The sequence below is a fragment of the Cyphellophora attinorum genome, assembly GCF_001299255.1.
Source record: "Cyphellophora attinorum strain CBS 131958 chromosome Unknown Contig7, whole genome shotgun sequence".
NCBI classification, from domain to species: Eukaryota; Fungi; Ascomycota; class Eurotiomycetes; order Chaetothyriales; family Cyphellophoraceae; genus Cyphellophora; species Cyphellophora attinorum.
Window position 1 is genome coordinate 922,451 of NW_017253235.1, and position 23,442 is coordinate 945,892.

At 53.7% G+C, this 23,442-nt stretch overlaps 11 protein-coding genes across 11 annotated transcripts; 3 read left to right on the forward strand and 8 right to left on the reverse strand.

Moving 5' to 3' along the window:
• Positions 1 to 160: 160 nt before the first annotated feature.
• On the reverse strand, positions 161 to 928 carry AB675_9816 (uncharacterized protein; the record flags this gene model as incomplete). Its single annotated transcript, XM_018150384.1, has 1 exon — positions 161 to 928. One exon carries the CDS (start codon positions 926 to 928, stop codon positions 161 to 163), a length of 768 nt encoding a protein of 255 aa, XP_018002453.1.
• Positions 929 to 1,368: 440 nt separating this feature from the next.
• Positions 1,369 to 2,301, reverse strand: AB675_9817 (uncharacterized protein; the record flags this gene model as incomplete). The annotated part of the gene is made up of 3 exons (XM_018150385.1): positions 1,369 to 2,082; positions 2,149 to 2,205; positions 2,272 to 2,301. 3 exons carry the CDS (start codon positions 2,299 to 2,301, stop codon positions 1,369 to 1,371), a joined length of 801 nt encoding a protein of 266 aa, XP_018002394.1.
• A 545-nt stretch (positions 2,302 to 2,846) lies between these two features.
• On the reverse strand, positions 2,847 to 3,621 carry AB675_9818 (uncharacterized protein; the record flags this gene model as incomplete). Its single annotated transcript, XM_018150386.1, has 3 exons — positions 2,847 to 3,398; positions 3,466 to 3,525; positions 3,589 to 3,621. The coding sequence occupies 3 exons, from the start codon at positions 3,619 to 3,621 to the stop codon at positions 2,847 to 2,849; spliced, it is 645 nt and encodes a 214-aa protein (XP_018002590.1).
• A 369-nt stretch (positions 3,622 to 3,990) lies between these two features.
• AB675_9819 (uncharacterized protein) lies at positions 3,991 to 4,824 on the reverse strand (the record flags this gene model as incomplete). Its single annotated transcript, XM_018150387.1, has 2 exons — positions 3,991 to 4,575; positions 4,642 to 4,824. 2 exons carry the CDS (start codon positions 4,822 to 4,824, stop codon positions 3,991 to 3,993), a joined length of 768 nt encoding a protein of 255 aa, XP_018002295.1.
• A 1,517-nt stretch (positions 4,825 to 6,341) lies between these two features.
• Positions 6,342 to 7,918, reverse strand: AB675_9820 (Serine/threonine-protein phosphatase T; the record flags this gene model as incomplete). The annotated part of the gene is made up of 4 exons (XM_018150389.1): positions 6,342 to 6,383; positions 6,437 to 6,561; positions 6,609 to 7,650; positions 7,730 to 7,918. The coding sequence occupies 4 exons, from the start codon at positions 7,916 to 7,918 to the stop codon at positions 6,342 to 6,344; spliced, it is 1,398 nt and encodes a 465-aa protein (XP_018002538.1).
• A 434-nt stretch (positions 7,919 to 8,352) lies between these two features.
• Positions 8,353 to 9,597, reverse strand: AB675_9821 (Indoleamine 2,3-dioxygenase; the record flags this gene model as incomplete). The annotated part of the gene is made up of 1 exon (XM_018150390.1): positions 8,353 to 9,597. The coding sequence occupies one exon, from the start codon at positions 9,595 to 9,597 to the stop codon at positions 8,353 to 8,355; it is 1,245 nt and encodes a 414-aa protein (XP_018002372.1).
• A 900-nt stretch (positions 9,598 to 10,497) lies between these two features.
• AB675_9822 (Rho1 guanine nucleotide exchange factor 3) lies at positions 10,498 to 15,794 on the reverse strand (the record flags this gene model as incomplete). The annotated part of the gene is made up of 4 exons (XM_018150391.1): positions 10,498 to 11,541; positions 11,591 to 11,923; positions 11,998 to 12,987; positions 13,053 to 15,794. 4 exons carry the CDS (start codon positions 15,792 to 15,794, stop codon positions 10,498 to 10,500), a joined length of 5,109 nt encoding a protein of 1,702 aa, XP_018002213.1.
• Positions 15,795 to 16,440: 646 nt separating this feature from the next.
• AB675_9823 (4-carboxymuconolactone decarboxylase) lies at positions 16,441 to 16,927 on the reverse strand (the record flags this gene model as incomplete). The annotated part of the gene is made up of 2 exons (XM_018150392.1): positions 16,441 to 16,700; positions 16,756 to 16,927. 2 exons carry the CDS (start codon positions 16,925 to 16,927, stop codon positions 16,441 to 16,443), a joined length of 432 nt encoding a protein of 143 aa, XP_018002485.1.
• A 763-nt stretch (positions 16,928 to 17,690) lies between these two features.
• Positions 17,691 to 19,118, forward strand: AB675_9824 (Para-nitrophenol 4-monooxygenase; the record flags this gene model as incomplete). Its single annotated transcript, XM_018150393.1, has 3 exons — positions 17,691 to 18,278; positions 18,330 to 18,645; positions 18,709 to 19,118. The coding sequence occupies 3 exons, from the start codon at positions 17,691 to 17,693 to the stop codon at positions 19,116 to 19,118; spliced, it is 1,314 nt and encodes a 437-aa protein (XP_018002314.1).
• A 1,026-nt stretch (positions 19,119 to 20,144) lies between these two features.
• On the forward strand, positions 20,145 to 20,699 carry AB675_9825 (uncharacterized protein; the record flags this gene model as incomplete). The annotated part of the gene is made up of 1 exon (XM_018150394.1): positions 20,145 to 20,699. The coding sequence occupies one exon, from the start codon at positions 20,145 to 20,147 to the stop codon at positions 20,697 to 20,699; it is 555 nt and encodes a 184-aa protein (XP_018002585.1).
• A 758-nt stretch (positions 20,700 to 21,457) lies between these two features.
• Positions 21,458 to 23,155, forward strand: AB675_9826 (uncharacterized protein; the record flags this gene model as incomplete). Its single annotated transcript, XM_018150395.1, has 1 exon — positions 21,458 to 23,155. The coding sequence occupies one exon, from the start codon at positions 21,458 to 21,460 to the stop codon at positions 23,153 to 23,155; it is 1,698 nt and encodes a 565-aa protein (XP_018002373.1).
• Positions 23,156 to 23,442: the final 287 nt, after the last annotated feature.

Genomic DNA, 23,442 nt, shown 5'->3' on the forward strand with positions numbered 1-23,442 from the left:
GCGATCATGAAAGCAGCATCTGCGCTCGGACAACCCTCATGGCTGGACAATAGCATGATACAGTAGGTCCTGCCCGTCCCTGCTCTCCACCGTCCCTTCCCAGATCTTGTCCATCTAATTGCTACGCAGCCCAGATCATGGGAGCACCCGCGATGGTTTCTCAGTCCTCCAACCCGACCTCCCTCTCCAGCATGACAGCACGCACAGTCTTGCCCTCCCGCTCGGCGATCATGCCCAGCATGCCCATCGCAATGTCCTTGACTGCGTTGTACTTGCCCAGGCGATTGACGTGGGACTGCAGGGTGGTTGAGGCGCGCGCGAGAAGTATAGTTTGTTCAGGTGTGAGGGTAAGAGGTTGCTTGTGCGATGGAGGTTCAGTTGGTGATGCGGTGTCGGTCGGAGCAGACTGGCCGTTGATGGTTGAGGAAAGTTCTAGCTTCAGCTGCTTCTCGAACTCAGCAAGCGTAGACGTGAGGTCCGCATGCGTCGACTCGAGGGATGATAGGAGTAAAGCTATACGCGAGCGAAGGTACGCTGGTGTGTACGAGTGCTGATGCTGGACGCGTCTAGCAGAGGACCTCCGGCCCTGACTTGCCGAAGTGTGCTTAGTGATTGTCGAGGGAGGTTTGTGTACGGGGGACGTGTCCTGTCTTCGCGGAGGAGTTGGCTTGAGTGATGAGTCCTGGTCTTGGTGGTTCGGCACCGGACTTTCGGGCTGCTGGTCTGTGTGTTTGGTGGGAGCAGTGATGCTGTCACTCGTTCCACGCACTGCATTGTGCGCATCTGCAACCTCAGCATTGAGGTTCAAGGTGGTAGCTTCTGCATAGTCATTGCGATCGGTGGTCTCGTTTTCATCTGTGCCATCATACCACGGCGATACTGCCGGCGAGGAAGGCTGACTGTTTGGTATCTCATCCTGGAATGCCATGGTCTGGACTCGAGATGCTGATGGTCAAGGTTGTCATATCGCCCGCAATTATCTCAAAATCACGCTCTACACGAACACGCTTTGAAATTTGGTGTGTCAGTGGGATCCTCGTGCGTGTACTTTGTCTTTCTGAAATCAATGGTAGGTAGGGTGGAAGGCACGTAGTCACGTACAACATCACGTCTCGGGGGAAGGATAAGGTTTATTGGGGGCGCTCTTGCCAGTATTATTTCCGGGCTCAGGACTCCTCAACCTATCTGCAGTCACGATCACCTCGAGCTCAACTTCCACGACAGCGGTCACGTCTGGCAGCACCTGTGTGAAGGTTGTCCATGGACTTGCTCTCGCTCGCAGGGGTCGTATCATCTGTGTAGCTGTCGATCATCAATCTCTGACTCGACAGATCGATGATGATGGCGTTGTTCTCACCATCGAGCGGCTTATTCAAGCTTCATCGAAGCAACCCCTGAGCTGACATCGTCTTGGACGTCGGCATCTTTGGCGACCGCCTCGATCTCGTCCATACCATTCACTCTGCCGTCCACCACCTCGTCTTTGCTCACGTCACACTCGGCAGGCAGAGCACGGAACAAGCCAAGTTCGCGGTCTCGGGCAGCATCGTCAACCCCCACCCGCTTGTTGAACTTCTCCACCAGGATCCAATGCAGATGACTTAGACCGATGTCGTATGAGGTTTTCAGGTTCTCCATGTCGTCTAGAACGCCTTCCTTCAAGCAGCACAAGAAAATGGGGCTCTCCTTGTCGACCAGGGATTCCTTGCCGAAGTGTAAGGATATCAGGTCACCGTCGAAGACTCGGTCCAGTTGCACGGCAAGCTCGAGACGCGAATAAATCAAGGGACCTAGTTTGGAGCTCAAGTCTTTGCATATGAGACACCACTTGGAGAACTGAGAACGAGGAGAGTACGTCCAGTAGAGCGGTGAGTCATGCCAGTAGAGATGCAAGTCGTCTTGGTCTGAATAGTCCTGGCCATCATCGAGGTCACGCGTCTTGCGCCGCTCTCTGATCGTTACGATGATGTTCTTGGGGATGGGGTCGCTGATCGTTACAACGATGTTCCTGGGGATCAGGTCGTCAAAGATCTGGTAGATGATCTCGAGGGGCATCTTGGCCAAGTTCGGGATAGGCTTCTCCTTCGTCTTCGTCAGTATTACCTTTGCTTCAACAGTGGGCTTATGCCGCGACGCAGGAGTACTCACTAGAGCAGTCCACGGAATCATGTCGGCCGGTGCCCGGTTTGTGGCCTGAGACTGCTCCTGGACGGTCGTCAGAGGCTGCTTCTTGGCATGAGAGACGGTTCGTCTTTGTATGCACCGACTCACCTTAGCATCTTCGACAACCAACTGTGGCATTGTGGTTGTTCTGACTAAGACGTTCGACATACCGGGCTTCTGGAAGATGGAGCTTGCGGCAATCTCTGCAATATGGGTGCTTGTGTAAGTACTCAAGGGCTGGTAAGTAGCGCTGATAGATATCTATAGGTGGTTTGCTCTCTTTAATTTGGGGAGGGTGTGCTGTCCCTCACTCGTTCACACTATCAAGTCGGAGTGAAGGTCTCTGGGCACTTCAGTCTACACAGCAGGAACACGTGAGCCTGCGTGTTCAGCAAGTGAACAGTACTCAGGATGATCTTCATCTTTCCCAGATCTAGTCAGCCTGATCCCACGCTGACATATGTCACTCAAGGTGCCACTGCTGGGTAGTGAGTGCCACTGTGGCGGCGGAAACTATATGCTTCAAGTACGATGAATGGTTTGGGTAACTCAGATTTTGCTATTTGCTATATGGCCAAACGCCTAACCCACAATAGTAAGCTATGGAGCAGAGTGCCACTGCAGATTTGCAGTGTCATACTGATCGCTCATAGTCGTCGCCATCACACTTTCCACAGTCTGAATCAGTCCCCGGAATGCGCATAGTTATAGCCGAGCTCCTGGGCCATCGCTTCCGCCACCCACTCGTCCCAGTCCACCTCGACTGCTGGCGGAGCGGCACGAAACAACCCGAGCTCACGATCTCGGGCGGCACCATTGACCCATACGCGGTCGTCATACTTTTCCACCAGGTTCCGATGCACACTGCTGAGCGCCCGATCGTACGAGGTTTGAAAGTCCTTGTGTCTTGCGCAGTCCTCTCGGCGCTCCCGCATCAGCGGCCATACCTCACTCTGAGTGTTACCGATCCACGTTACTACCACTTCCATGCGTGAGAAGATCATGGGCCCAAGGAGAGCACTCAAGTCTTTGCATATGATGAGGAGGAGCGTGAGCTTCGGCTGCACGTCGTAGCCATTGACATCCCACCGAACGGGCTCGGTGTTTTTCGTGTGCCATAGCAAAGACGTTGTGCCATGAGCAATCTGAGCTTCGATCTTTTCGGGAAGAAGGTTCTCGAGGACCTGGACGATGATGTACCCTGGTAATTTGGCTAGGTTCGGGACATGCTGCTTCTGTACTTCGATCAGTTCTCCATTTCTATCATCTGGGCATGCATCGCTGCGCAGGCCATTCGCTTACCTGGGCGGAAGTCTCAGCGCTGCCAGCCGTTGGTTTGCTCGACGTGCTTGGAGAGTGTTGCTAATACACGGTCAGTAAGTCTCCTACGCCAGAAGTGTACTGCTCTAGCAGTCCTTGACTCACTTCAGCAGGTGAGGAGGCAAGGACTTGTGCCATGGCGACTGGTCTGATTGTGACTCGCGCCGATCACTATTTTCGAATTGCGAAGTCTGCGGCGACTCGGCGAGTACTGCAAGGTGTGCGGATGCGCTATAGTCGAGGAGGATGATGCTTCCAGCATAACAGATCGGAAAAGCGAGGTCAAATGTTCCTATTTGTTACATCAAGCATCTAGCCAAACGCCTAGAGTACAACACCGAGATTAGGAGCAACTTGCCTCTCCAGGTTTGCAATGCCTATGCTGGTGGCCTTCAGTCAGGGTCTAGGTGTCTGACTGAGAGCATCAGGCAGAGAGCTCAGAGCTGCCACAAGGGCAGAGGTAAGGACCTCGAGCCTGCCTCGGTATTGTCAATCTCTTCCACCTTCCTACGGCTCCGACCTGGCACCCTTCACCACGTCGCTCCACAACCGCTTAGCCTTTGCTTCACGAGCCTCCTCGTCCTTCTTTGCCTGAGCCCTCGCACGCTTGGCACGTGCAGCACCAAATAGACCAAGCTCGCGATCCCGATCCGTACCATCGACCCAGACTCGGCTCCGGTCATATTTCTCAACCAAGGCTTGGTGCAGATGGCTAAGACCCACATCGTAAACTGGCTGGAGCCATACCTTGCCAATGACTGCGATACGATCTCGTCGAAAGAGTCTGTCGTCATACCACCACCGATCACCGTCTGCAAGCCCCTTGACCATCACCTCTATGCGCGAAAAGATCATGGGGCCGAGGAGAGCACTCAAGTCTTTGCGGATGAGCAGCAAGCGCGTGAGTTGGGGTTTCATGTCGTTGCTATGACTGTTGTTCACCATCCAGGAAAAAAGAACGCGCGGGCGTCGGGGTCCTGTCCAGGATCGTTCGCCATAAAGATGGACTTGAATCTTCTTGGGTAGGAGGAGCTCCAGGATCTGTATGAGTATCTCGATCGGAAGCTTGGCAAATTTGCGCAGCGGATGGTTCTGTGCTCGGTGTCAGGTCACTGCCTACCATGATGGGCCCGGCCGCGATATGGAGCTCCCACTTACTTGGAAACGACAAGGTTCGGTAATGACAATCGTCGGCACAGTTGGGTTCGTCTCAGACTTCTCCTGATTGACTGTCCTTAGCAGATGCCTCGAGGCGAAGACTGGCTTGTTCGCGACCACATTGGCATATGTGACGAATTGTGGCGAGTTGACCACCTCAGCATGTGTGACGTGTTGTGGCATTGTGATCGATTCGGCCCTGTCGCTCGGATGAGATGATATGCTGTCGAGATGGAGTTCTGTGACTGGCACTGGAGTGTGTGTTCTCTCGTGCAGTGTTCGAGCAGTGGTGAGTGGGTGTGGGCAAGGGTTCAAAGATGCTGACGCAACGTAAATATTTATAAGTGCGCAGGTATGAAGACTTGCACTCTTTCAGGAAAGCTCAGTCACAATCACGCCTTCCTGCCGCGTCACTCTTTCACAAAGTGAAACCAGCTTGATGGTGTTCCTGGTCACTGCACTATACACAGCGGGAACCAGTGAACAGCCATGGATTGCAAGTGAAGGAGCAAAAATGAGCCACTCTATCATTCAATCGTCCCAATGCCCGTGGTGAACAGCTCACAGGAGCACTTCATCGAAGCCAACACTACAGATACACAACTAGTTGGCTGACGAGGTTATGTACCTTGAGCAGCAAAGAGTTGGATGTCCAAGATCGAATGCTGCTATCTAGCTTGTCAAGCAATTTGATCAAACACGCTACCTAAGGGGAAGCGGCCGGTCTTGCACCGGTCGCCTCGTTGGACGTTGTCAGGGCAGGCTGCAGCACCGAGGGAACAGGCAAGTCATTCATTTGTTTGAGTTTTCATGGTCTATTTTCATTTCTTTTATCTCAGTGCTAGCTGTATGAGTGAGTGTCTATGTCTAAGTAGACCTTCATCTGCGTCTTTTGCAGGATCCGACGACTCCTACTTCTACTCGGATCCGGCCTGCTTCAAGCTGACGACGGCGTTGGGGGCGACAAAGAAACCGTGAATCAATGTATTGGCCGCCACGAGGTAGGTATGTCGCGGTCCGGGCCACTCATCCTTCGAACTGGTGATGCTCCGAGCGGAAGTTGAGTTGAGCAACCTAAAAGGAAGGTGAAGCTGCCTGAGACGCCTGCAACGCCTGCGATGCCTGGCTCACCGACGAGGCAACGCTCACCGGACTCGCAACCGACGCCTGCGAAGCATGGCTCTCCGGACTCGCGACGCTCGACTGGCTAAAATAGCAGCTGCTGTCGGTGGCATAGACGGGAACCCAACTGGTCTCAATGCTGGTGGTGCAAGCCGGGCTGCTGGCCACGCTTGGGCAGCTTGCCACCGATGGGGAGCTGGCGACAGAAGGAGAGCTTGCGACGCCAGGGGGAGAGGATGCCACGGACACGGAAGAGTCGCAAGCGATGAGGCTGGCGGTAGAAGCGTTACGACCTTCGCCGTCTTATGAACCTGGGAAGGCGCGGTCGCCTGAGCACAGCTCCAATTAGACAGTCCGGGGAAGCAGCATCGCACTGAATCGTAAGAGGAAGATAGTTGCTGCTGTGGAGCATGAATAGTAAGTAGTATGGTATCTGCAACAGTAACCATCGAACGTCGATCTTGCCCGTATCTTTTCTTTGCAATGCGATATCCAATATGCTAGCAAGAAACAATGTGCAGCGGAGAACGCTGATGCCGAACAGTCTAGCCTGTACAATCTTGGAGTAGTTGAGAAGTCTACATAGCCATCTGCTGCATCAGGGAATTCTGTGCGTAGGCCTTTGAGGCTGGTTAGCATCGAACGCGATTCTTGGGTGGATTGATTGACTCACCATGGGTTTGATGTCTGGATGCGGCACAGCATCGAATTTGTGGAACTCAAGCTTGAGTTCTGGGCCGATGTTGATGTACGCGCCCTTGTTCTCTGTTGTGTCGCAGTATTTGGGCGCCGAGAAGACTGGGCCAGATCAGTACGTGTGCCCACGTAAAATGCGAAAGGCTCACCTGTGATGCACTTCCCGTTGTGCTCCTCCTCATAGCCCTCCATTCTTACCTCATGACTCCGAATAACGGCCTCGAGACCGTTGTTATCACAGAATCTCTTTGTCACGTCTGGTCCAAACTGCAGACCGACGCCACGTTTACTCGGTCCTCGCCCAGGTTGAGGCTGAGGATCCGTCCAGAGCATTTCCATCATCAGACCCGCCTGGCCAGGTTGCCTTTGCTTATGCCTGTCTAGCTTCCTGATGTCGTCTAGCGTGACTTTGTCATCTGAGAAGAGACCGCCGTGCAGCGTGAGGTACTTCTTGCCGATTAGGGTCGCCAGTGGTAGTGCCGAGAAGGACTCTGAGAACAGTTTGAAAGTCTTCTCGTTGTACTTGGCCTTGCACTCGCCTTCGAAGCCGTAGACTTTGTTCATGTCGTCGGTTTCATGATTACCTCTGTTCAGGAAAAACCGATTCGGTCGCAGCCACTTGTAGGCGTATAGTAGGAGGGCGATTTCTGTTGACCACGAACCTCGATCCACGAAGTCGCCGTTGAAGAGGTACATGTGATTGTCGGTAGGGAATCCGTTCAACCGGAAGAGCTCCATCAAGTCGAAGTACTGGCCGTGCGTGTCGCCACAGACCGTTAATGACGTATCCTTCTCGACCTCCATCTCGACCATGGTCGCCTCAGCATAGACCAGCTCCTTGACCGCCTTGATGATCTGGAAGACGTACTTGCGATGTATCTTCTTGCCGTTCTTGAATCGCTCTATCATGTCATCAATGAACTCCTGCGTCATCACGTCGCCCAACTTGTGCCCGTCATAGGTGTCTTCGACCTTGATGGAGTCGATATCGAGGCTCTCGAACGCCGAGGGCGGGTCGCTGACTTCAATGGCTTTCTCGAACGCTATTCGCTTGACCAATTTTTCAAGTTCAGCGAGTTTCAGCTTAGCGTCCGCATTGTTCGGTTGCTTTTTGCATACAATTCGGAAATCTTTGACGGCATCTTTCGAATGTAGGATTGCGGTGTTTGCCGTGGCTCTTCTCCAGTATGCCTAGAATATGTCAGCCAGGTTCTTACGCCAACGGCATCTCTTCGCCGTACCTTGACGTTATTGGGATCCAATTCAATACACTTGCTGGCGTCCGCAATAGCGTAGCATATGCCTCCAGCTTGATGTTGGCTGCCGCCCGATTGCTGTAGAACGCTGCCTGTGTGCTGTCCTTCTCGATCGCCTGTGTATAGAAGTCTACTGCCGTGGGCCAGTCATGGGCCTTGAAGGCAGCATTGCCTTGGTCCTTGAGAGCCACAGCATCTGCCATCTTGCGATTGGCTGCTATGGCTGCTACGGCTGCAGCGAGGTCAAGTGTGAAGATGCCGCAGCAGAAGGTATGGTGAGGTCGAAGGGTGTTGATATTCCACTGATGCTATCGTGCTATCATGTTGTATAAGGTGATGTCGTCGTCAAGAATGGCCGGTGCAACGCGCGCGTGCCTGGATGGAATATTCTCGCCGCTGATCGGGACTCGGAACTTTGGTAGATCGACATTGACGCATGCCAAGGCCGCCTCGGCCCAGATATCCGGGGAAGCTTATCTCGAGTCGCTTGAACGTTTACCATCCTCTGACCTCTTTCCCTCTCTCCGACGACTCTGCGGATGAACACGCAAATTTTTGAAATGCAGGTGCGATTTGTGGGCAGAGCTGGGAGTCGCCTGCTGCTGATGTCTACAAGAAGGTACATTTGAGTGACCGATCACTTCCTGGCCCGCTCCGTATCCTGAGTGGCCCCTTTCAAAAACGGTATCAACGCACTCCCACCCGTACCCTGCAAATCTCCCTCATCCCGCACACTCAGACCATCCGTCACTTCCTCCGCCTTGACCTCTTCCTTCTTCTCCTTCCTCGCTTGACTGACAATATGCGTCGTCACGACCCCAATATGCTTAGACCGCCACCTAGCCAGCTCCTCCAGCACAGCATTATATGCCCCTAGCAAAGCAGGTTCATCGCCGCCAATGCGACGAACGAAGTCCCCAATGGAGGCCCTCCCCTCCACAGAGCTGAGGAACTCGCGCTGCTCACCAGGCATGTACTCGCGCATCTCCCCAAACACACTTACCTCTCCACCCATCTTGTCATGCTTGACCCCAAGAACAGCATCCAGAAAGGGAAACGTAGCGCTTTGTGCCGCACTACCACCAACGCACCAGCGCGCGACCTCCGAGCCGTCGGCAAGTTCGAAGATCCAGCCCTTGCTGCCTTTGCCACCGGCGAAGTACTTCCGGACTTGGTTGTAGAAGATGGCGGGGTCGCAGTGTTGGTGGAGGAGTTTCATGTGAGCTTGCATCTTGATCAGTCGCTTTCCAAGCTCGGTTAGGAGTTGGGTCACGTTTCCGACCGTCTTCCCGTCAGCGCTCTCACCATTTACGGGCTGGATTATTTCCAGAACCTCAACCAAATGCCCAACCAGCCCCTGAACTTCCCTTTCGACCATCACCGGCACAAGGTAGAATACTGCCTCGTCCCTCGTCCCAGTGAAACTCACGAGGCAATCCATCTTCTCCAGCTCCCAATTCCCTTCGCCAATCCCACCAGCACCATCCTTGAACCCCCAATTCCAACTACACAGCCCCGCATAAGCCAACGTCTCCCTCCCCTCCAGCCCCAGTCGCCTGCACACATCAGTATACGGCTGCGCGAGCTGCTGCGGGATCCTTGCTCCACTGGTGTCTCCGACGGCACGATCGCACCAGACATAAGCGTGTATCAGGAAGCCGAGGACGACGTATGCGCGGTGGAGCTGTGGGATTGTGGTGAGGCTGGCCGTGGAGAGGAGCGGGAGGGTGGTGATTTCGGCGTGCAGGGTGGAGTCTTGGGACGAGAGAAGGGTGGGCAGGCTCGCCGCGATGTCGTCCCATTGGGTGAAGGGTGGTGGGAGATGTGTCAACGGTGGTTCAGAGGGGACGAAATCTGGGACGATGGGTGTGTGGCCGTTCATGCTGGCGTTGATGGTTGGAAGTATTTGCCCCACGGAGATGGCTGTCGATTCTATCTTATACCAAGCTGGAATACTGTACATGCAACCGCCGGTCTACTCTGAACGTCGCAGCACGAACCCTCTGTCTTGAGCCAGATACCACTATGTGTTCCTGGTTGTATTGCAAATCAAGCAGCATTCAAACGTTCGAGAGATCCGAATTGTACAGCTGATGGTATGCGCAGATCGGCTCCTAGCATATACTTCGAGGACGTGTTCGTATACTGAAACCAGGATCGTCGCTTAATCGGCTAGGTATACCGCTTAGGTGCCGGATGCTGCATGCTGTGCCCAAGGACCTAGATGCCCAATCGGCATCGACAGTGACTACGAAGACATTTCTGCTTGAGTGGTCTATGTCGAGTTCATATTGCTGAGTCTGAATATACTTTCACGCGCGCCCTTGAGTTGACATGAGTCTTGGCACTTGTAACAGTATTAGAGCCGTTCAATTTTGTCTCGGATCGCTATCTGCTGACGGACAGTGGTGAGTAGTACGTGGTAGCCAGTGTCGTGCAAAACATGAGTGTACGGAAGTCGTCATCAAATTGTCGCCTGCCGCACATTTGTCTACCAGAAACACTACCTTCCCATATCGTATCTTTCAGCTGACCTAGGATCCAACGAAGCTCTTTTCCTTAGTGCTCAAGGCACCGCCCGCCCTTTCCTCCCAGCGCATCACATGGTGCGCTTCGATGCGTTTGCGCTGCGCAACGCTGTGGCTCGAACGCTCGTTAACAAACGTGTCTCATCCGTACCGTATCCTGCTAAAGGTGCCTGCGACTGGCGTTAGTCTGCAGTCCGCGCATCTTAAAATGTACAAGTCCATAGCGATGTCCTCCGGCCCACTTGCGGCGTCAACTAGACACCATCCTCGCCATCTCCTTCGAGAAGCTCCAGCTCCACGACGACAACCGTCCGCGGCTCCTCAGGATGCTGCATCGCGACTTTGACTGTGCCCCTGACCTTTCCATACCCCTGCAGACGTAGTCCGTTGGCACCGCCACCTAATTGCGCCGGCTGTTGTTGACCACCTGCACTGCCATTCGCGCCACTCTGATTTCCACCTTGCTGGCCGCCTCCACTCCCATCGTCCAGCATTCGGACTCCTTTGCCGCTGATAATCTGTTTGAGCCGCCCGTTTTGGGCATCTCTGATCTCGACAAAGTCCTCATCGACTAGAATGAGGTACTGTTGCGCATAGAGACAAGCGGAGTTGGCCTTGCCTACGAACTCCATGACCACACCGCGGGAAACATCGCCGTGCTTGTTGACATATACAGCACATTCTTCGAAGACGACGAGGAACTCGGACTCGGAGAGGCGGAACATGCCGAGCGGTCTCAGGTCTTTGATCCGGGATGCGATAGACGACAGGTGTGCTTGCGTATCGGGCTGCTCTGAGCGTAGGTTCGGCACAGTCCATGTTTGCTTCTTGTCGAGGTTGAGCACTTCGACGCCTCGAGCGGTCGAAACTGCCAAGCTGGAGGAGAAGAGGTTCAGGCCGTAGCATTCGGCGGGAATATAGAACTCATCGTACTCCCGGAAGAACTCTGTCTGGCCGCGGCGAGTACTACTCGGTAGAAATCTCGACCGAGATGTCGTTGATTTCTGAAGAACTGGTTCGAGGACTTTGAAATGTGATGAGGGGGTGTCTTTCTTCTTATAGAAGACTAATGTGCGATCCTTCATTCGCCCTGTCACGAAGAAGCCGACATCTTTTGAGCCGGAAAGCTTTTGTGGCGCTGTGCGTCCTGTTGCGTCGTTCTGAGGTTGACCGGTGGCGCCAGTTGGTGGGCAGACTTTGTCGAGATGGTATGCGATCAGAACCTTGTCGGCGATCAATACGAAAAGATTGAACTCTTCGAGCACGGCGATTTGAGTGACGCGGTTCATTGCTATGGCCTGAAGAGGGTGGTCAGTATCTGTCGCACAATAGCTCAGAGTATCGTACCTTGGTCCAACCCCGAGCACTGCCGTACTCCGAGATGTAGATGCCATAGTCAGTACCAATCGCACACATTAGCCGCCCATATGGCTGATTGAAGACAGTCGCACAGTTGACCTGAGCTCTGCACACTGGTGCCGGCCGACCTTGTCCAGCATACTTCTTCTCCGACTCCTTGATAGCCCGATGCAAAGGCGTGTTGCGCAGGAATAGTCGTTTCGAAGGTCCACCGAAGCCCTCGTAGCCGAAAGCTGTGTCAGCGAGGACCCGCAATTTGAACGGCTCGGATCGTTGCGCGTGCAGCTGCTCCGCGTGTCGCTCTTTCGCGGTCATGATGGCCTCGCACCAGTCCGTTCTTGCTTGAGCACTCGGCGCATACAAGGTATATAGTTCCGACTTGCCAGATGCTTCACCTTGAAAGGATACATGATCTTGTCTTCCTTGTTGCCACTTTCACCCAACGCCGTCACTGAGACCATGGACGGGCCAGTAGCCGCCGATCCCATAGACGTGGACGTGTTGGTATGCTGGAGACCGCCCGAGCCACCACTGTTAGTTGATGTGGTCCTATTGAGACGAGCATCGGCCACTGGCTGGTTGCGGGATGCTGTCGTCACGGTTGCAAGCTTTGTCGACGACTTCATCACTGCCGCATCGTTCACGCTTTCGAGCACAAGCAGATCCATTGGTATCGGCAGCTTCGATACGTCGAAGTAGTCTGATCGCCCAACGCCTCGAACATGCTTGGCCAGGACCAGGTAATGGTCGAAGAGTATTGCATGTGTTTCGACCCACGCAAAGCCTTTGCCGCCAGCACGTAGAAGTTCTCCTTGGATAAGAATCTCACGGCCGAGATGGTCAAGGTTTAGTTCGACCTCACGCTCCATGCCAGGTCTCAGCCTGAGCTTGACACCATACTCGTGCATCTGCATCTTCTTCTGCATTTCCGAGAATTTGGCATCACACTCGTGCGTCGCAGCCTTGATCTCGTCAAGGGCGAACTGCAGGTTCGTCTTCTCATCAGACGCTTCTACCATGTTCTTCTCCACAGTCTGCAGAAGCAAAGTGTATCGCTGAAGACGTGTGATTGGAGCCTTCAAGAAGTTATCCCATCCGAGGCGGAGTGATCGCCTGTCCTCTCGTGCTTTGTCCACATATGCTCTGAATTGTACGTTACGCTCCAGTTCTCGCCGGAACAAGAAGTCGGCACGAGGATAGTTTGTAGCATATTCGACGTAAGTCGCACGAGCTTTGCGGATCCACTCCCTGAAGATGTCGCTGATTCCTTTGATCCAAGGACCTTGCTCGTTCTGGCGATACTTCAGTCGACCAAGCAAGAAATCTTTGTTGACTTTCTTGACCTTGTCCACCAGCCCGAAGACATCTTTGCCAAATTCTTTCACCTTTTTAGGTTGATGATTGACGGATTGGCTGCCTGAAGAGGATCTCGGTAGAGCAAGCGGAGTACGTCGAGACTAGCGATATATCCTTCTTCAGTAGTGACGACTTCATGCAGAATATTCTGCAGCTCAATCTCCTTCTTTGGCCTGCCCTCGATAGATTTGGCGTCAAGCTTGTAATAGGTCACCCAGTCTTGCTGAGATCCAGCAACAAGGTCTCCTGTATCGATGACTTTGAGTGTGCGTTGGCAATGGTTCGAATAGCACCGCCCTTTCGATTCGTAGACGTGCAATTTCGACGAATAGCATCCCAGGCCCGTCAATTGGAAGATGACGCCCGAAACGGTACCGGAACCAAACTTCACCCACTCTTCCTCCCGAACGAGAGCTTGCGCGGAGAGCATGTCCTTTACCACACGTTCTCCGAGCACTTCGGCCTCAGTTGTGTTCATCGTGGGAACCTTCTGGCTGAACAATGCAACTATAGCGTCGACAACAGTCTGTTCTCGGAGATCTGTCTCCTCTTCAGCCAGATCTCGCAGCCAATTCGAGATCGAGCTTAATGCCCACGGCTCCGAGCACTTCTTGAACTGCTCAGTTGTGATCTTGTTAGGATTGAACTTCTTGCGCGGCAAAGCTGGTAAATCGAGCGCCATGCCAGCGTCGCTCGTTGACATATCATATACATCAGACATAGGTCGTCCAGACAATGCCTGTTGTTTGAGCGCCTTCGCTCGATCTGCGTCGGTTTTAGACCTTATCGGCTGGGGCACCGAAGGCGCATTACGGTTACTTGTCAATGAGGATGATCTGGGCACGTTCTGTGGACTTAGAAGATTGGTTCCGTAAGTGTCAGGCGTCGCCGCTGGGTAGCTCGATCGGTTGTCAGTGTACTGCGAATACCGCTGGGCATTCGTGTAGGTTCCTGCCGGCATTAAGTTCGGTATTCGGGTCGTATCGAGCTGTGGCGGTGGAGGCGGAGGAAGGGGTCGCTGCGCACTCATACCTGGGTGAAAGAACAGGTCGGGCATCTCTCTAGATGGACTTTGACCGGGAGGAGTTTTACCCTCTTCCCAGTCGTAAAGTCCGGCTTCGTCGCCATCTTCGTAGCTTAAACGCCTAGGATGCGGACTTGGCTCTGTAAGCCCGCCTGTGCCGCCTGTGTCGACTCTTGCTACATTCCACGAGTGTGGTTGTGTATCGATAGGTGGTAAGTCTGCCGCACTGGCATTTGAGGCGCGTCCCTCACTCGACAGACCGCTACTCCGAACGGAATTCATTCGAGTCGTATCGAGTGACTGCTGATGGATGTAGTCATTTGGTATTGCAGCAGCCGCAGCATAATGCGATTCCTCTCCATATGTTGGACCGGGTGCATAACCTCCGCCGGCAGCTGACAGATCGTAACCAACATAGTCACTGTCGCTACTGATATCCTGGTACTGTTGACTGCCAGGCGTTTCTTGCGAAGTTGATGTTGGAAACAAAGTAGCAGATCCGCTTCTTCTCCTGGCGTCTTCTTGTCGCTCCTGCTCATCCAGTGCTTGCATCGCAGCCAACCCCGCAGCCGCTTCCGCATCACTATCATCGCTGAATGCACCATAATTAATGTAAGCATTTCCGCCTGACGCAATCCCGTTCAGATGGGTGGGAGCCTCGTCTGGAGACAGATATGGTTGGGGCGAGCCGCTCGTTGTTGCTCTGGGTCGTGTCGGTCCTGAAATCTCGTTATCCAACTGGGTCATCAAATCATCCAGCCCAGCGTTCGGACCAGACGTGTGCGCAGGTGGCCGAGGTACAAAATAGTCGTTGTCAGATTCGGACTCCGATGGCACGCCTGGCAAGGTAGATCCCTGAGGGTGGCGACCGATCGTGTTGTGTCTCTGTGGTGATCGATCAGAATGATGCCGACTAGGTGGTGTCGGTATTGATGGCTGTGGAGATACCGAGTAGCTGGACTGATTGCTGATGCGACTGGCGTATGACGAGGAACGGCCAATGTCAGGAGCGTCAAGGTTGCCATATGACGATCTTTCTTGGTAGCTTGAGGACGCATGAGAATACGCCCGCGCAATCGGCTGCGTCTCGTGTGGTGGTGGCGCTGGGGCCGGCGGAGAGGCCAACGGGCCGTACGTGGACTGGCGCGTAGGCACAGATGAGGACATCGGGTACTGTGAGGTGTATTGTGACTCGTGATGGTAAGAGCCGTAGCTGGCCGAATGCTGCGGCGGAGGCGGCGGAGGTGCCTGCGCGGATGGGAAAGCGGTCTGCGGTGTCTGATTATAGGCAGAGTATGCGTTGCTGTTGTACACTGAGGGGTTTCGTTGGACACTGGAGTCGGAATAGGCGGCGGGTACGTAGGGTTGGTATGAGTTAGACTGCGTTGCACTTGGCGGCGAGCCGTAGGACTGCGGGTTGTATGAGGCATGCTGCGATTGCTGGTGTTGGTACTGCGCTGGATTGTACGTCGAGTACGATGATTGGGACGATGGTGGCGGATTGTGTTGATAGCCTGACAGCGCAGGCGTCTGCAGAGGCTGTCGGTACGGCAACGAGGTATCTATACTACTCGGCTGGCGACTGTCGTAGCCAGACGCACCACCCGCCGCCCCGTAGGGCACATAGCCGTCGCTTGGGGGGTGGCGGCCATAGGACCCGTAGGACTGAGGCTCCCCACCCCCATAGCTCGACGTCCGGGTTCTCTCTGCGTGGGCTCGTTGGGGGTCGTATTGGTCTTGGTATGGCTCGTTGCCGTGGGCGGGATGGCTATGTGAGCCATAGTACTGCTGGCCATTCTGGTAGTTCGACATGGCCGGCGCTGCTAAGAGGGGTGCAGGCGGACTTGCGCTCAAAGCCTGATATCAATAAGGTCGACGGCGGCAAGACCTGTGGTCATTGCGCGCATCGTCGGGCTCAGAGAGGCGTCGTTGAAGGTCGCGCTCCTGTCGCCTGATTATTGGTGCGAGTCCAAGTGGCTGTGGCCGTCATTGGGTGGTTCGGCTGGATCGCACCATCTGCGCTCGGGCGCCAGTGGATGATGTCGCAATGACCCAAAAGAGAAGCGCAAGAAGTGAATGGAGAGATCGAGCCAGTCGTCAGCTGTCTACACAAAGATCGTCGCTAAAGGGCCAGGCACCGACACAAACGGTATAGAGGTCGAGGGAGGTATATGTATGTACTGACCGGTCAATATCGAATGAGCGCTGAACCGCTTTGCAGGCCTTAGACTAACACGATGGTGCAGCGGGCAGGATTTTGCACTCTGGGTTTTTGGATTCACCGTAGAGATTGAGCAGTGGCTGACATGGCCCCAAGATTGGTGAACTGCATTGAAAGGTCTGTGCATACCTAGGCATAAACGCCCTTAACCCTACCTCAATCTGAAGTGGTCCTTTTGCAACACAGCGCAGGTACGACTTTGATTCTCTTTCGAATTTTGACGTCTATAAGTCTCTCTTATGCTTTGCCAGCCGTGCTTTGCTCATCTTTGATCTCGCCAAGCACTCTTTCGGCCACTCGAGTTCCCTCGAGTCCAGCGGGAAATCCTGCATATATTGCTGCCTGCATAATCGTCTCTCGGATCTCGACGTCCGTAGCGCCATTGTTGACAGCACCTCTGACATGCACAGCTAGCTCTGCAGAACGATTGAGAGCACACAGCATTGCAATATTGAGAAGACTTCGTGTCTTTCGTTCTAATCCAGGACGTGCCCACACTGATAGTCTCCGTTAGCCGGTGGCCAAGATGGACTTGCAACGGTAAGATCTCACCATAGCCCCAGCCTATCTCAGTCACCATTTCCTGCATGGGTTTCGCGAAATCTGAAGCACCTTTCGACAATGACCGGTCCACATATTCGTTCCCGGCTACCTCGCGTCGGATAGCAATGCCATTGTCCCAGAACGCCGCATGCGCATCTTCAAGCCTCTTTGCGTCTGCCATGGTCGTGATTACGATGATGGATCTTCTCCGGTCAAGAAAACGTTTGTGCCTTGCAGTATCATCAACGAACAAGATTGTACAAACCTTGTCAGTATCGCGGGGCAGACCTCGGCCCTGCGAGATGGGATTTCCCCAGGTAAGAGGCTTCGCCTAAACTCTGGTGCTGCCCCACTGCGCTTCAGTTATTGCATGGTGGCGGCGGGGCACGTTCGCGTCGAGAGCAACGATAGACTGCGAGCGCTACAGCAGGAAGTATCCCGCTGTTCGACGGCCTTGATGCCGATCACCTGTGCAGTTGCCCCCGTGGATGGTTTTGACCTAAGCATGCCGACTACAAACGAGCCATGACTGATGGGAATTCCAAGGAAAGCTCGTCCATGCCTGTGGGGCTCCTCTGGCATTTACCCATCTGTATCCCATACGACAAGGAAAAGCATGATCTCCACGATGCCGGTAGGAAGGGATCTAGAATGTCTACTGCGCCTCTTACTGGGTGTTCAAACCTGGAGCACATGGGCGAAGATGCGCCCCGCGTCGCATAATAATGTCTATATGTAGACGGGGTTGCAACTTCGTCATTCCATTTCCAAACCAAATTTCACCACCACACATTGCTTCAAGTCATCCGCGGCAGCATACCTGCCTATTTCAATCACCGTCAGCTAGCAGAGCCAAACACTCATTGACAACCTCCGACACTTGCGTACGTGGACAGTGGTGACCACCAAATTCGAGCTTCCCAAATCCGTTTGAGGTCGCGACAATGCCGGACGACTTCAAGCCATGGGCGATAGTCGTGGGCGCTGGACCGTCTGGTCTGCTCCTCGCCCTCATGCTAGCAAAGCGCAACATCCCAGTCCTCGTTCTTGAAGGCTCAGCAGTTCTAGACGACTCACCTCGCGCTGCATACTACGGTCCTCCAGCAGTACAAGAGCTTGGCCGAGCAGGCGTGCTGGAGGAAATCCGCGCTCAAGGCTTCGACCCGATCATCACTTGTTGGCGAAAACTGGATGGGACATATCTTGCTGGTTGGGATTGCTCAGTGGTCAAGGACGACTTCGACAGGCTAGCGTGTATGCCGCTTGCACAATTGGATCAGTTGCTCTACCGACATGCCACCGCTCAGCCGAATGTGAAGGTGCTATTCAACCACAAATGTGTAGACGTTGTGCAGGACGAGGACAAGGCGTGGGTGGAGGCAGAAACAGAAGAGGGAATCAAGCGGTTCGAGGCCCAGTATGTCATTGGCTGTGACGGAGCATCAAGCACGGTGCGAAAGAAGATGTTCCCAGGAGAGCGAGGGTCTGACTTCCCCGGCTGGACTTGGGACAAGCAGGTCGTTGCAACCAATGTGAGTCAACAAATGTTTCCCAGATATACATTCAGAACTGACACACAATAGGTCCGCTACCCATTCGAGAAACTCGGCTACGAAGATGTCCAATTCATCATTCACCCCGAGCACTGGCACATGGTCGCCCGACTCACGAAAGAAGCAGATGGATCCGGCTGGTGGCGGTGCAGTTACGGCGAGCTCTCCGGCCTGACACGCGAAGAGCTGATCGCCAGGCAACCAATGAAGTTCGAAGCCATGCTGCCGGGTCGGCCTAAGCCAGGCGAATACGAGCTTGCTGCCATCAATCCTTACAAGATTCACCAAAGACTCGTCGAGAAGTTGAGGATTGGCAGGATTTGTTTAGCTGCTGATGCGGCGCATCGTAAGTGTCCCATCCAGTGCCCTTTCTGCGTGCGAAGGCGTTTATGCTCACACAAAGGTGCAGTATGCAACCCCTTCGGCGGCCTCGGCCTCACCGGCGGCATTGTCGACGTCGGCTCCCTCTACGACTGCCTCGCCGGCATCTACGAGAACAAAGCCGACCCCTCCATCCTCGACCTCTACTCAGACGTTCGCCGCGAAAAGTACAAGACGATCGTGGATGTGGTCTCGCAGAGCAACATCAGGAGATTGTTTGATCAGGATCCGGATAAGGCGCTGGAGAATGATGAGTTCTTGAGGACGTTGAAGGAAAATGAGGGCAATGTGGAGAAGCAGAGGGAGCTGTTGAGGGCGAGTCGTGCGCTGACTTATGATTTCACGCAGCATTACAAGACTGCCACGAAGCCGGAAGAGAGGGTAAATGAGAAGGTGCCAGAGATGGCAGTGCAGGCTGTTGGTGTCGAGGCTGCTTGAGAGGAGGAATGGATTATAGGAGAGGTCGAAGAGAAGACGCGCTGCAGCATCTGGTGCGATATACCCATTATTTCCATCATTCGAATTCAGAAAGGCACCTATGCAAAAATCAGACAGAACTTGGTATTTCCTAAAGTAGAAGGCTGCTTTCCGTATTTGCTCATTTCAAGGCTTGGTCATACGGCACTAGATGATGAAAGGATGGTGGTGGTGAGCTGAGTGGTTCTTTAAGCCTCACGTGCTTGCGAAGGAAGAGACATTGTCTCGGTTGTCGCCCCACGGCGGTTGGCACGTCCGACAGCAGTCTAGCAGCGCTATGAGACTGTACGACTTTGGAAGGTGATGTTATACTCACGAACGAGATCATCGCCCTCGTACAGGATCTGTTCTGATTATACGCGTCCATTGAGGCTCTGCGGCTACTTGTCAAAATGAGGCCTTGTAGCCGCCGTCAATGTTGAAAGGAGATCGTCATTGGACTCGTGTTTCACTGTCGCATCTCAACGGCTCAGGTCAGCTAAGATCTCAAATCCAGCTTTTCACGAATCGTGAACGCGGTATCGCGGGGGAGTAAGCCTTGTGACCGTTGTCTGACCTTACTGAGTGCAGTAATCGTGGTTCCGCTTACTTGCTTTCAATACGAGAATGCCTGCGGGCCGCCTCACCAAATTGGTCCGTATGGTCAGTCTCCTCTCTAGAGCCCTTTAAGGACTACTCTTAGTCCGGGACTGAGGTGAGGTTGCTGAACGTCGTCGGAGGGATGCGTTCATAGATGACAGTCAGCCCTGCGTACGACCGGCCTGTAGAGAAGATCACCTGGTGGACTCTTGTCGAGAGCATGACAGGATTATCTGAGTCTCGGCCGCCTCAAAAGCCAGCAGCGGGTATAAAGAGCTGGAACGACAGCCGTGTATCTCTCTGACCCGTAGATCAAAGCTAAATAGCTTGACAGCCAATACGCCTGCGTGTAGGACCTCCTCGTCTCAGGAACAACGTCCAGTCACCATTCCATAACGATCAGTCAAGATGGTGAACAGGGTCCTCCTGATCACCGCCATCACCTCCCTCCTGTCCGGAGCTCTCGCCAAAGACACACACATCCCGACTGCGGTGACCACAGAAGACCCTCGTCCTAAGCCGCCACCACCTCCGCACAAAGTCATCGCAGCCTTCTTCGTCGACTCCGCCTGCGAAACGCCAATCCCAATCCCCAAAGACGGTCCATCCCGGCCCTCGACCAGAACAATCGTGCCAGGCGCATGTGTCAATGATTTCGACCTGACGACTTATAGCAGCGTCAACATCACCCACATCGACAACTTCTTCAATGGCAAGAACGCTGCACTGGAGATCGGTAGCAGTAGCGACGAGACGTGCGACTTCACGAACAGTGTCAAATTCGATATTTCGAACACAAAGTTGGTGAATGAGTGTTTGTTCATTGGCATTCCGCAGACTTCGCCCGGGAGGCCGCTGTTGCCAGGAGACGAATATCAGATAAGCGCGTTGTTAGAGGACCTACCGTCGCTGAAGACTAGGGCGGAGTCTTGCGTGACTACTGGACGGCATCCCGCTGTTTGAGCTGGTGCTGATGACGATGATCTCGCTAACGAGGCAAGACTGGCAAGTGGACATGCTTCGCGATGTTCCCGGAGGCGGTGATGGCAGAAGCAATAGTCAGCTGGCGTATGTAGGTCTGCTCGGATCAATCGCAGAATCACACCATGAAATGATGTTAAAGAGCAAAAAGACTACTAGACCCCTCCTAACTGCACTTGCCGTGAATCGAAGAACAGTTTGACTTCTCACAAAGGACGAACGTCAGACACGCGTCGTGGTCTGCGATTGCCTAGCAGACGGAGCAACACCCATGCAGACGGAACTGAAGACGGCATGAATTTGAATGCTCATCGAAGTCACCGTCTCTTCGAGGACGCGTCCTGAGTGATGGGAAGAGTTGTACGGAGTAATGTCTCGCAGCGCAATGGAGAATGTGACAAGAGTCAGAGGGCGGAAGATTGATGCGGACTTTCGGTGTTCGCGCCTGCATCTTGGTCCAGATCTCGACGTCATCCGGGGAAGAGCCTCAGCTTCAAGTTCGTGCCTGCACATCAACTGACTCAAGAATTTTGCACCCCAACTCAAGCCTCGCAAACCTTCCCATCATTCGCAAACGACATGTTATAGCGCAGCCAACTTCAGCCAGCAGTCAACAGCAGACACATCTTTAGCTAAAATATCAAACGAGCTTACTATACAACACGGATCGTTCCCACTTTACATTCTCTTTCTGTCGCGAAATATGAGCATTGCATAGCACCAGCCCGCACCCCGCCGCCATGAAGCCGTCGGACTCAGGCAGCCCTCTCATTCGGCGCAAGTCGTCGACACCACACTACCAGACCTTCGGCGGCATCAATCCACCCAAGTCGAAGGGAAAGCCGTTCTCCGTCGAGTCCTCCAATTCATCCAGCCATGATCTGCCCCACGAACATGATCACCACCACAGCTCTCCGCTTCCGAAGAAACAGATGACAATACTTGCCATCATAGCCTTGTCGGAGCAGACAGCACTCAACTCGATATCACCATACTTGCCTAGTATGGCCGCTTCGTTTCCGGACGTCGACCGGAACCAGGTCGGCGTGTACGTCGGCACGATTGCCTCAGCATTTGCACTGGCTCAATTGGCCACAAACTTCTTCTGGGGCTGGCTATCAGATCGAATAGGCCGAAAGCCGGTCATACTTATGGGCACTGTGCTCACTGCGGCATGCTTTGTCGCTTTCGGCTTTTGCAGAACATTATGGCAGGCTGTCATGGTGCAGGCACTCATGGGTCTCTCCAATGGCAACCAGGGCGTGGTCTCGACATGTCTGGGTGAAATCACTGATCGCAGCAACCAGTCGAAAGCCTTCACATATCTGCCGGTGCTCTACGGGTTAGGCGCAATTACTGGTCCTATTATTGGAGGGTTACTAGTCATGGAAACAAATCCGCTGACTCACAAGCCCGCGGGATATCCGTTTCTACTGCCAAACCTGTTTTCGGCCGCTATACTGATGGTAGACTTTGTGCTCACAGCCATCTTCCTTGAGGAAAGTCTGGAACAAGCTCACTACCTACCGCCTCTAGGGAAACGTGTGAAGAATCTCTTCTCCTGGCTGTGGCAATTCACCAGCTCTACAAGGCCGAGCTATCTACGTGGAAAGCATAGGCGGCCGTCTCAGCGAGGTAGAGCAACGGACGAGGAGGATTCTGAGGACGAAGCAGAGCCCGAGATGCCCAGCCTCATGCCGGTTCTGTCTGCAGAAGAGCTTACTAAGAAGGACATCTTGAATCGCGACACAATGTTGCTGCTCATAACTTACCTCATCTTCCAATTATCTAATGTTGCCTTCAACTCACTCTACCCGGTCTTCGCCCAGGCCGAAGCACCACAAGGACGAAACCTCAAGCCAGGCGAGATCGGTCTGTCGTTGGCCTTTGCTGGAGCCATTACTATTGTGTTTCAGGTTGGCGTCTTCGGCAAATTGCGTGACAAGATGGGAAATAAAGGAGCGTACAGGACAGGACTCTTTGGATTCGTGATTGCCTTTGTCTTGATGCCTTGGGTAGGCTACAAGACGGATGGCAAGATTGGCATGTCGTCTGGAGCTGTCTGGATGTGGCTCGAGATTGGTGTGGTACTGCTTGTCAAGACCGTCTCATCGGTGGGAGGCTTGACCAGTGCATTGTTGCTGATTACGAACTCAGCTCCAAACCACAATGTACTTGGCACGCTCAACGGTCTAGCCCAGACGCTGTCGGCAGCAGGCCGAGCGGTGGGCCCGTTCCTGTCGGGAGGCCTCTTCACCGTCGCCTTGAAGGTGCAGCCAAAGGGCGAAGCGCTTGCATTTGGTGCCTTTGGCATTGTGGCATTTATTGGGTTCTTGCTAAGTTTTGGCATTCGTTCTCCAGATCTAGAAGCAGAGGGATGGGAGTCTGGCAGTGAAGCAAGTGAGCCTTCAGGCGACGAAGAAGGGGATGGGAGGTAGAATCTATTTGGCTTGATTCAGCAATCAGTCGCCAGACGCCGCCGGATGCGCGAAGAGGCTGACGCTTCGAACGCTCTCAACGCAACTACGTGCGATGAGACTCTGAAGAAAAAGAAGAATCGCTTTCGACATGACTACCAAATCTGGTCCGCCTAAGCTTAAGCGGGACGGTGGCGAGGATAGTGACATGTACGGTGACTGATTAGCGGAGGAAACCAACAGCTCTTAAGAAGGCAGGCACAGGTCAAAATACAGCCTTGAGAGAGGTCGAAGGGTGTGACCTGGAA